The 11,847-nt window shown below is 38.6% G+C and overlaps 1 protein-coding gene across 2 annotated transcripts in view; it reads right to left on the reverse strand.

The window, feature by feature from the left end:
* Window positions 1–5,160: 5,160 nt before the first annotated feature.
* helq (helicase, POLQ like) overlaps window positions 5,161–11,847 on the reverse strand; it is a 13,129-nt gene continuing 6,442 nt past the window's right edge. Inside the window, exons 8-18 of one of the 2 annotated variants that reach the window (XM_054612356.1) lie at window positions 11,614–11,759; window positions 11,173–11,412; window positions 10,858–10,999; window positions 10,309–10,413; window positions 10,022–10,217; window positions 9,530–9,687; window positions 9,363–9,452; window positions 8,609–8,782; window positions 8,404–8,517; window positions 5,726–5,860; window positions 5,161–5,649 (exon numbers count right to left, since the gene is read on the reverse strand). In XM_054612356.1, the coding sequence (XP_054468331.1) occupies window positions 5,548–5,649; window positions 5,726–5,860; window positions 8,404–8,517; window positions 8,609–8,782; window positions 9,363–9,452; window positions 9,530–9,687; window positions 10,022–10,217; window positions 10,309–10,413; window positions 10,858–10,999; window positions 11,173–11,412; window positions 11,614–11,759 (1,602 nt within the window). In that variant the 3' untranslated portion in view covers window positions 5,161–5,547. Of the gene's footprint in view, window positions 5,650–5,725; window positions 5,861–8,403; window positions 8,518–8,608; window positions 8,783–9,353; window positions 9,453–9,529; window positions 9,688–10,021; window positions 10,218–10,308; window positions 10,414–10,857; window positions 11,000–11,172; window positions 11,413–11,613; window positions 11,760–11,847 lie in introns of both variants that reach the window. The other variant, XM_054612355.1, reaches the window with a different exon arrangement.

The following is an 11,847-nucleotide window of genomic DNA, read 5'->3' on the forward strand; positions in this document are numbered from 1 at the left end:
ACCACCCAGTTACCCTCCCAGTTACCACCCAGTTACCACCCAGTTACCCACCCAGTTACCACCCAGTTACCACCCAGTTACCACCCAGTTACCCTCCCAGTTACCACCCAGTTACCACCCAGTTACCACCCAGTTACCTCCCATTACCCACCCAGTTACCACCCAGTTATCTAACTATAGACTATATCTAACTATAGACTATATCTAACTATAGACTATATCTAACTATAGACTATATCTAACTATAGACTATATCTAACTATAGACTATATCTAACTATAGACTATATCTAACTATAGACTATATCTAACTATAGACTATATCTAACTATAGACTATATCTAACTATAGACTATATCTAACTATAGACTATATCTAACTATAGACTATATCTAACTATAGACTATATCTAACTATAGACCTATATCTAACTATAGACTATATCTAACTATAGACTATATCTAACTATAGACTATATCTAACTATAGACTATATCTAACTATAGACTATATCTAACTATAGACTATATCTAACTATAGACTATATCTAACTATAGACTATATCTAACTATAGACTATATCTAACTATAGACTATATCTAACTATAGACTATATCTAACTATAGACTATATCTAACTATAGACTATATCTAACTATAGACTATATCTAACTATAGACTATATCTAACTATAGACTATATCTAACTATAGACTATATCTAACTATAGACTATATCTAACTATAGACTATATCTAACTATAGACTATATCTAACTATCTAACTATAGACTATATCTAACTATAGACTATATCTAACTATAGACCTATATCTAACTATAGACTATATCTAACTATAGACCTATATCTAACTATAGACTATATCTAACTATAGACTATATCTAACTATAGACTATATCTAACTATAGACTATATCTAACTATAGACTATATCTAACTATAGACTATATCTAACTATATATCTAACTATAGACTATATCTAACTATAGACTATATCTAACTATAGACTATATCTAACTATAGACTATATCTAACTATCTAACTATAGACTATATCTAACTATAGACTATATCTAACTATAGACCTATATCTAACTATAGACTATATCTAACTATAGACCTATATCTAACTATAGACTATATCTAACTATAGACCTATATCTAACTATAGACTATATCTAACTATAGACTATATCTAACTATAGACTATATCTAACTATAGACTATATCTAACTATAGACTATATCTAACTATAGACTATATCTAACTATAGACCTATATCTAACTATAGACTATATCTAACTATAGACTATATCTAACTATAGACCTATATCTAACCTTCCGTTCCTCTCTAAGATCCTTGAGAAAGCAGTCTTAAATCAGCTGTGTGACTTTATGCATAACAATAGTTTATTTGAGGATTTTCAGTCAGGATTTAGAGTGAATCATAGCACAGAGACAGCACTGGTGAAAATGACCAATGACCTTCTAATAGCTTCAGACAAAGGACTTGTCTCTGTACTTGTGTTGCTAGACCTTAGTGCTGCATTTGATACCATTGATCATCAAATCTTATTACAGAGATTGGAGCATCTTATAGGCATTAAAGGAACCGCACTCAGCTGGTTTAAGTCGTATTTATCAGACCGATCTCAGTTTGTATATGTAAACAATGAAAGCTCGATGAAAACCAGGGTCAGTCACGGAGTTCCACAGGGGTCTGTTCTTGGACCTATTTTATTTACCTTATATATGCTTCCCTTGGGGAATATTATCAGAAAACACTCAGTAAACTTTCATTGTTATGCAGATGATACCCAGTTATATCTATCAATTAAGCCAGACGAAACTAACCAGTTCTCTAGACTTCAAGCATGTCTTACGGACATAAAACCTGGATGACCTGTAACTTCTTAATGTTAAACTCTGAAAAAACAGAAGTTATCCTACTAGGCCCAGATCACCTTCGAAATCAATTATCTAACGATATAGTTTCTCTAGATGGCATTGCTCTAGCATCCAGCACTACCGTTAAGAACCTCGGAGTTATCTTTGACCAGGATCTGTCTTTTAACTCTTATATAAAACAGATCTCAAGGACAGCCTTTTTTCATTTACGTAACATTGCGAAAATCAGGCAAATCCTGTCTCAAAGCAGAAAAACTAGTTCATGCATTTGTTACCTCTAGACTAGATTACTGTAACTCCTTATTATCAGGCTGCTCTAATAGGTCTCTTAGATCTTTACATCTTTACAGTTACTCCAGAATGCTGCAGCACGTGTTCTAACAAACACTAAGAAAAGAGATCATATTACTCCAGTATTAGCTTCTCTGCACTGGCTCCCTGTTAAATCAAGAATAGAATTTAAAATTCTTTTACTTACCTATAAAGCTCTAACTGGCCAGGCACCGTCTTATCTTAAGGAACTTATAGTTCCATATTACCCAACTAGAGAGCTGCGCTCCATCAATGCAGGGTTACTTGTGGTTCCTAGAGTATATAAAAGTAGGATGGGAGCCAGAGCCTTCAGTTATCAGGCTCCTCTTCTGTGGAACCAGGTTCCAGTTTCAGTCCGGGGGGCCGACACACTCACCACTAAGAGCAGGCTGAAGACCTTCCTTTTTGATAGCGCTTATAGTTAGGACTGGTTCAGGTTTATAGTTAGGACTGGTTCAGGTCTATAGTTAGGGCTGGTTCAGGTTCTCCTTGGTCCAGCCCCTAGATATGCTGCTATATGCCCAGACAGCCGGGGGACTACCTAGGATACGCTGAGCTCCTCTCTCCTCTTCTCTCCCTCCATCTTTATGTATTAATCTCCTATTTATGCACATTACTGATTTTGCTTCTTCCCCGGAGTTCTTGTGCTTTCTCGCCTCGCAGGTTCCCAGGAATCAGGGTTATATTTGGACTGTCATGGTGCCACCTACTGAGGCCCTGCTGACACCCACTACTACTACCACTATCATTATTAGTCACATTACTATTATTATTGCCTGTACTATTACGCTTATTGACTTGCTTGTACCCTTGAGTCTTTGTGCTTTCTCGCTTCGCAGGCTTCTATAAATCGTGGCTGTACCTGGACCGTGGACGTGCATCCTGCTACGGCCCTGCTGACACTGACTGCTACCACCACTATCATTATTAGTCACATTACTATTACTATTACCTGTACCATTAAGCATTTTAGCTTTACTTCCACCCTGAAGCCCTTTTGCTTTCTCGCTCTGCAGGTTTCCATGAATCGTTGTGGTACCTGGACCGTAGTCGTGCCTCCTGCTGTGAGCCGACTGACACCCACTGCTACTTCCATTATTATTATTAGTCACATTACTATCCCTATTTTCATGGCTATAATCCTACTGTAATAATTGCTGCTGTTATTATAAGTAGTCTTATTATATGAATCATTTATGTCATATACATTGAATGTGTTGTATCTCTGTTATGCTGTTCATTCTGTACACATGACATCTATTGCATTCTGTCCATCCTGGGAGAAGGATCCCTCCTCTGTCGTTCTCCCAGAGGTTTCTTCCTTTTTTCTCCCTGTTAAAGGGGTTTTTAGGGGAGTTGTTCCTGTGCCGATGTGAGGGAAGGACAGAGGATGTGAGGGAAGGACAGAGGATGTGAGGGTGTAAGGACAGAGGATGTGAGGGTGTAAGGACAGAGGATGTGAGGGTCTAAGGACAGAGGATGTGAGGGTCTAAGGACAGAGGATGTGAGGGTGTAAGGACAGAGGATGTGAGGGTCTAAGGACAGAGGATGTGAGGGTCTAAGGACAGAGGAAGGTGAGGGTGTAAGGACAGAGGATGTGAGGGTCTAAGGACAGAGGATGTGAGGGTCTAAGGACAGAGGATGTAGGGGGACAGATGTAGGATGTGAGGTGGACAGAGGATGTGAGGGTGTAAGGACAGAGGATGTGAGGGTGGACAGAGGATGTGAGGGTCTAAGGACAGAGGATGTGAGGGTGTAAGGACAGAGGATGTGAGGGTCTAAGGACAGAGGATGTGAGGGTCTAAGGACAGAGGAGGTGAGGGTGTAAGGACAGAGGATGTGAGGGTCTAAGGACAGAGGATGTGAGGGTGTAAGGACAGAGGATGTGAGGGTGTAAGGACAGAGGATGTGAGGGTGTAAGGACAGAGGATGTGAGGGTGTAAGGACAGAGGATGTGAGGGTCTAAGGACAGAGGAGGTGAGGGTCTAAGGACAGAGGATGTGAGGGTCTAGGGTCTAAGGACAGAGGATGTGAGGGTGTAAGGACAGAGGATGTGAGGGTCTAAGGACAGAGGATGTGATGTAAGGACAGAGGATGTGAGGGTCTAAGGACAGAGGATGTGAGGGTGTAAGGACAGAGGATGTGAGGGTCTAAGGACAGAGGATGTCTCATGTGTACAGATTTAAAGCCCTCTGAGGCAAATTTGTAATTTGTGATTCTGGGCTCTACAAAATAAACTGAATTGAATTGAAAAATGTACCTAGGTACTTTCCCCTGCTGCATTTTTAGTGGTGGAAAGTGAATCAAGTACTTTTTTGAGGTACTTGTATTTCATTAATCTGACCGCTTTAGTTTCTTATTATTAGTCCACTAATAAATAATGATGTTTTATTATAGATAATATAGTCATTAAAATGAGCTGCAACATTAAAGTTATGAACACATTCATGCATCAATAATTATAATAAATATATATTATTCAGAATAATGAGTTATTTTACTTTTGGTTCTTGAAGTACATTTAAAAGAATACTTAAATGCAGGACTTTTACTTGTAACAGAGTACTTCTTCTATCTGATAATACAACCTTTAACTGAGAAACAGTCAGAGTCTTTGTGTCACATGACAGTGTGACATCATCACTTCATCTCTGTGACATCACACCGACCTCACCGCCTCCCTTAAAGTCACGGAGCGCTTTGCTTGAACTTTAACTTCATGTCAAACATCAGCAGGCTGTTATTAAATATCTAAATATATATATATATATTTATATATATATATAATATTGAACAAGGAGAAACATTCACTGAAACAAATTCATTCATTTGTCATTTCTGAGAGAATGAAAAGTGATGAAACTCTGAAAATCATTTTTTCTTCAAACATTCTGTTTCAGAGTACAGAATGTTTTATATAAAATATGAACCTGCAGTTAAACTGGTACTCTAACTAAATACAGCATCAAATACACGTAGTGCAGTAAAAGTACAACATTACAATAATGCAGTGTCACATTTTAATAAAACATAAATATATCCCTCCGTAAACTCCATAAATACACTAAATACTGTATTATTATTTTCTACTTTCACTTTGATAAATCTATAACTAACAAATATTCATTTTCAGAATGTTAACCCTTTAAATGACGCTTTGTTTACACATCCTCTCAACGAGCAGCTGTTTTTATTGTCAGTGTAAATTATGGAGAAGAAAACTTTAAAACTTGAAAGACAAACTTGGTCTTCACATGACATTATTTAATCAGGTGAATGAGTAAAGACCGACAGAATAGAACTCCTGTGAGGAGCTCAGACGAGTGGCTGTGTTTCAGCCGTGGGCAGGTCTGAAGGCTTCATCAGCAGCTCGTCCACCTCCTCCTGGAGAGCTGCAGCTTTCTCCTTCAGCAGCATCTGGTGGACACAACACGCTCATTAACATATCACATGGGACGTGTCTCAGTCACCATGACGACGGAGGAACACTCACTTTGGCCGAGGCCACGATCTGATTGGCCCGTTTCCTGAACAGGTTTTCTATGGTGGTGGAGAGAACGGCCGCGTCGGCGTTGGCCAGGTGAGTCAGCGTTTTGTAGCCGGCGTTATAGAGCTGCTTCGCTCGGGACTGGAGATGAAAACACAAAAACTACTGTGGTAAATAAAGTCTTTATTAAATGTTTATGATGGACAGACTGACAAACTAAACTAAATGATGACTAAATGTTGAACTGCAGGTTAAAAATGTTTCCTTTTGACTTCAGGACAGAAAATAAAACTAAATAAATTCATCTGCAAAACATGTCAGAAAACAGAGAGAAATGTCCATCTCATTTTCCCAGAATCCCTTTTGACAGACCAGTAAAAACACTAAAATATGACATTTTGATTAAATTAGAGAATTAACTTCCTGCTGCTGTCAGGCTGCACAACCAGCTCTGCTCCCTGTAGACCACATGACACTAATACACTAACACACTAATACACTAATATACTAATACACTAATATACTAATACACTAATACACTAATACACTAATATACTAATACACTAATAACTAATAATACACTAATACACTAATACACTAATATACACAATACTAATACACTAATATACTAATACACTAATATACTAATACACTAATACACTAATACTAATATACAATACACTAATACACTAATATACTAATACACTAATATACTAATACACTAATACACTAATACACTAATACACTAATACTAATACACTAATACACTAATACACTAATACACTAATACACTAATACACTAATACACTAATACACTAATACACTAATATACTAATACACTAATACACTAATACACTAATACACTAATACACTAATATACTAATACACTAATACACTAATACACTAATACACTAATACACTAATACACTAATACACTAATACACTAATATACTAATACACTAATACACTAATATAATACTAATACACTAATATACTAATACACTAATATACACTAATATACAATACACTAATATACTAATACACTAATACACTAATACACTAATATACTAATATACTAATACACTAATATACTAATATACTAATACACTAATACAATAATACACTAATATACTAATACACTAATATACTAATACACTAATACACTAATACACTAATACACTAATACACTAATATACTAATACACTAATATACTAATATACTAATACACTAATATACTAATACACTAATATACTAATATACTAATACACTAATATACTAATACTAATATACTAATATACTAATATACTAATACACTAATACACTAATATACTAATACACTAATACACTAATATACTAATATACTAATATACTAATATACTAATACACTACTAATATACTAATACACTAATATACTAATACACTAATATACTAATATACTAATACACTAATATACTAATATACTAATACACTAATATACTAATACACTAATATACTAATATACTAATACACTAATATACTAATATAATACTAATATACTACTAATATACTAATATACTAATACACTAATATACTAATACTAATACACTAATATACTAATATACTAATATACTAATATACTAATACACTAATATACTAATATACTAATATACTAATACACTAATATACTAATACACTAATACACTAATATACTAATACACTAATACACTACTAATAATACACTAATACACTAATACACTATACACTAATATACTAATACACTAATATACTAATATACTAATACACTAATATACTAATACAATATACTAATATAATATACTAATACACTAATATACTAATACACTAATATACTAATACACTAATACACTAATATACTAATACACTAATATACTAATACACTGATACACTAATATACTAATACACTGATACACTAATATACTAATATACTAATATACTAATACACTGATACACTAATATACTAATATACTAATATACTAATACACTAATATACTAATATACTAATATACTAATATACTAATATACTAATACACTAATACACTGATACACTAATACACTAACACACAATACAATAGTAATAATAGTTTCTGTCTGTATATATGATATTTCAGTTACTGTGGATTCTCTACTGTTCTTTACTGTTTTTTACTGTTTTTTACTGCTCATTTGCTTATTTATAATACTTATTTTGATCTGGTTTTTTTATTTACTATGTCTCTTGTTTACACTATCCTCTTTGCTGCTGTAATCCTGTAAATTTCCCCGCTGCGGGACTAAGGATTATCTTATCTTATTTTATCTTATCTTAATTGAAATACAACAGAGAAAAGCAGAAAATCCTCACATTTATGTTTGGTCAAAACCTAAAGGATTATCAATTGATTGATTTTCTGTTGATGGAATAATATGGTAAGTTAATAAAAACCTGTTTTACTCCAACATCTGGTCCACTCAGAGCTCTGAGGCTGTTCAGACTGGTCTCTGAGACTCAGCGACCTCCTCCAGGTGTTTCCAGAAGAGGAGATAATGCGTCTGCTTTGTGATTTGGTTCTGAACCCTTCCACAGAGTTTCATGAACATCTAGCCAGTAGTTGTTCTGTGATATGCTGAAAACATAACCTCCTCCTCAGAGGAAGCAGAGACTTGTCTCTGAGGAGCTCCACACTGACCTCCATGACTCCGGCCACCTCCATCAGAGGGATGAGTTCAGCCGTCACACAGTAGCTCAGCCTTCGGGTCAGCTCCGTCAGCAGAGCTCTGAACGGCCAGAACTCCTCCAGCTCCTGATCACAGAGAGACAACGGCACTCATTCATGGTCCTCAGCAGATGAATACTGTATATTAATATGTGTCACTATGTCAATGTGTTGATACCTCGGTGAAGTGCAGCACACAGGAGCAGAAGGCCGAGGAGGAGCTCAGCAAACTCTGGATGAAGCCTCGGCTCAGCTGGAACCTGTCGGCAACGCTCCACAAGCTGGTCTCCTTCAGCAGAGAGAGCAGAACCAGAGCCAGATACATCCGCCCCACCACCTCCATGTTCACAGTCTGAAACAACACCACCTCCATGTTCACAGTCTGAAACAACACCACCTCCATGTTCACAGTCTGAACCACATGTTCACAGTCTGAAACAACACCACCATGTTCACAGTCTGAAACAACACCACCTCCATGTTCACAGTCTGAAACAACACCACCTCCATGTTCACAGTCTGAAACAACACCACCTCCATGTTCACAGTCTGAAACAACACCACCTCCATGTTCACAGTCTGAAACAACACCTCCTCCATGTTCACAGTCTGAAACAACACCACCTCCATGTTCACAGTCTGAAACAACACCACCTCCATGTTCACAGTCTGAAACAACACCACCTCCATGTTCACAGTCTGAAACAACACCACCTCCATGTTCACAGTCTGAAACAACACCACCTCCATGTTCACAGTCTGAAACAACAAGTCTGAATGAAACATTTTCCCATCATTCAAAACATTGCTAAACATTGAATTATGGTTTCAGTGATCAGACTTCCTCCTCTTCAGATTCCATCCCCTGCTCAGGTGGAGGTCAGTGTTAAACCTGTGTGAACAAACAGCCTGTAGTTTCTTACCTTTCTCACCGTCTGTCCTGCAGCTTTTCTAGCGATGAAACTCTCCGGCACTCCGACGGACGCAGACATCTTCTGCTCTGCAGCCGACAGCAGAGTGAACTGGAACAGGACAACAAGTGTTGATAAGTGAGATCTGAGGAAAGGTGAGGGTATAATGTCCACCAGTGACTGTGTACCTGTCTGAAGTACACCATCCAGTCCGGTCTGCACTGTGAGATCATGTCGTATGGTGTGACCAGGTAGACCAGGTGGAGGACGCTGTTGAGCAGCAGACCCTCCAGACCTTTAGAGAGGTCTCTGTACAGAACGCCACTGTAGGTCAGATCCACGGAGCCTGAGGAGTCACACAGCTGCACTCAAACATCTGCATGAACAGAACTCAAACCAACTGTCTCATGACTTTAGTTCTGTAGGTATCTGGTCATAAAGGGTTGGACACATTAACATGTTGACCTGCTGATGGAAAGTCAGAGGATCAATACAGTGGAGATCATCCTGAATGATGAAGCATGTTTCATCTTCATCCATCTACTAGTTGACACTGAAGGAGCAACTAAACTGACTAAATGTAGTAAAGATTATCAAAGCGGTCACCGAGTACAGAACAGAGAAGGTTTTCTCTAAACCTCTTAAAGGTTGATGACTTCCCGTCAGTCAGACCGGCTCACCTTTATAGGTCGCTCTTCCCAGCTTGGTGACCTGCAGACCGTGTTCCGTGAGCGTGATGAGGTCTTTGTCCTTCAGGAGGTCCACACACTGCTGCACCACCTCCGTCAGACTCGTCTCCACACACAGCTGCTTCTGCTGGACGGACAGCAGCGTCCCACACAGGAAGTCCGTCACCTGATCCACCGACGAGGTGACCTGCAACACATGAAGGGACATTCGTGTTCATCTGCCTCGAGGTGATGAGCTCATGTCTGGATGTAAGGAATGAAAGAACAGAGCGCTTTACCTTTAATCCGATGAGCGACAGGATGAGACTCAGGAGGCCTTTTCCTTCGTCATGCAGCAGGTTACTGTAACAGTTCTCCATCGGAGCACAAACCAGGGTTTTAGCCTGAGAACAAAGACAACAAACGTCACACATCTTAAATGTTCATGTTCTGTTGGTTCTAGCCTCCTAAAGGTGAAGATCTCTGAGAGAAGAACACATTCATCAAAGAGCTGCTGTACATGGGACACCGCCCTAATATCCATAAAGGTGTAATATGGAACTTCTCCTCATTGAAATGTGTTGTTAAAAACAATAAGACCAGTGATATATGCTGTTGAGTTTTGTATAATGACAATTGAATAAAGTTTAATGTTAAATACTACAATACTTCTATGGAGAACAAGACTCTGAAGTGAAGTTCTTTATTGTCAGTGTAAACTTCCTCCTGCCTTCAGTGGAGCGTGTAACAGAATGTGATGGTCTGTGATTGGATTGGTTCTGCTGAAATGCACCCTGGGAGTCGTAGTTGACCCAGGAGGAGCCTGGATCCTCTCCTAAAGCAGTTACCGTGTTCCTGTCCTTGTCCTGCAGGATGAGGACGCTCTCTCCCACAGAGTCGATCCCGGCCCGACCGGCTCGTCCAACCATCTGTTTGTACTGACTCCTCTTCAGGAAGTCTGCAGCCACGTACGGCGAGCGAAGGATCACTCTGAGGAGAACAGGAGAACAGGAGAACAGGAAAACAGGAGAACAGGATCATTGATACATCATCTCATGACGACAGGAACATGAACACTGATGTTCTACTCATAGAACAGGAGAATGAATACGGATCATGTTAACAGCTGAATGTTCCTGACCCTCGGTGTGTCAGCGGCTCACCTGCGGGCCGGTAGGTTGATCCCTGCAGCCAGCGTGGAGGTGCAGGTGAGGAGGCAGAGCACCCCGTTGGAGTAGGCCTCCTCCACCAGCTTCCTCTCCTCGGAGGTCAGTCCGCTGTGGTGATAGGCCAAACCGTACGGCACCGTCCTCCTGAGCACCGGACACACCGAGCCGTTCCCGCTGGACCTCAGCTCCCTGAGGAGGAGCGCTTTCTCCTCCCGCCGGAGCTGCAGGAACTCCCTGAGAGGGAGGAGGAGCTCCTTCAGATGTTTGGGTCACTCACTCTTTCAGATGTTTAGTCACTCCTTCAGATGTTTAGTCACTCTTTCAGATGATTGGGTCACTCGTTCAGATGTTTAGTCACTCTTTTAGATGTTTAGTCACTCATTCTTTCAGATGTTTAGTCACTCACTCACTCTTTCAGATATTTGAGTCACTCACTCTTTTAGGTATTTGCAGATCATCCCCACAACGTTCTCACAGTTCTTCTTGGTTGGACAGAAGATCAGACAGGAATGTGTTGGAATGACTTCAGTCACCAGAGCGATGATGTGATCTGGATCCATCTTCTTCATGGAGCTGGAGTACTGAGGGACAAAGATTGATTAGAGAATGAGAATATTACTATAAATGTTTCTAGTACTTTGTTAGTGATATATTTAGCTTTAGTTCAGG

Source organism: Anoplopoma fimbria, chromosome 14 (assembly GCF_027596085.1).
Source record: "Anoplopoma fimbria isolate UVic2021 breed Golden Eagle Sablefish chromosome 14, Afim_UVic_2022, whole genome shotgun sequence".
NCBI lineage: Eukaryota > Metazoa > Chordata > Actinopteri > Perciformes > Anoplopomatidae > Anoplopoma > Anoplopoma fimbria.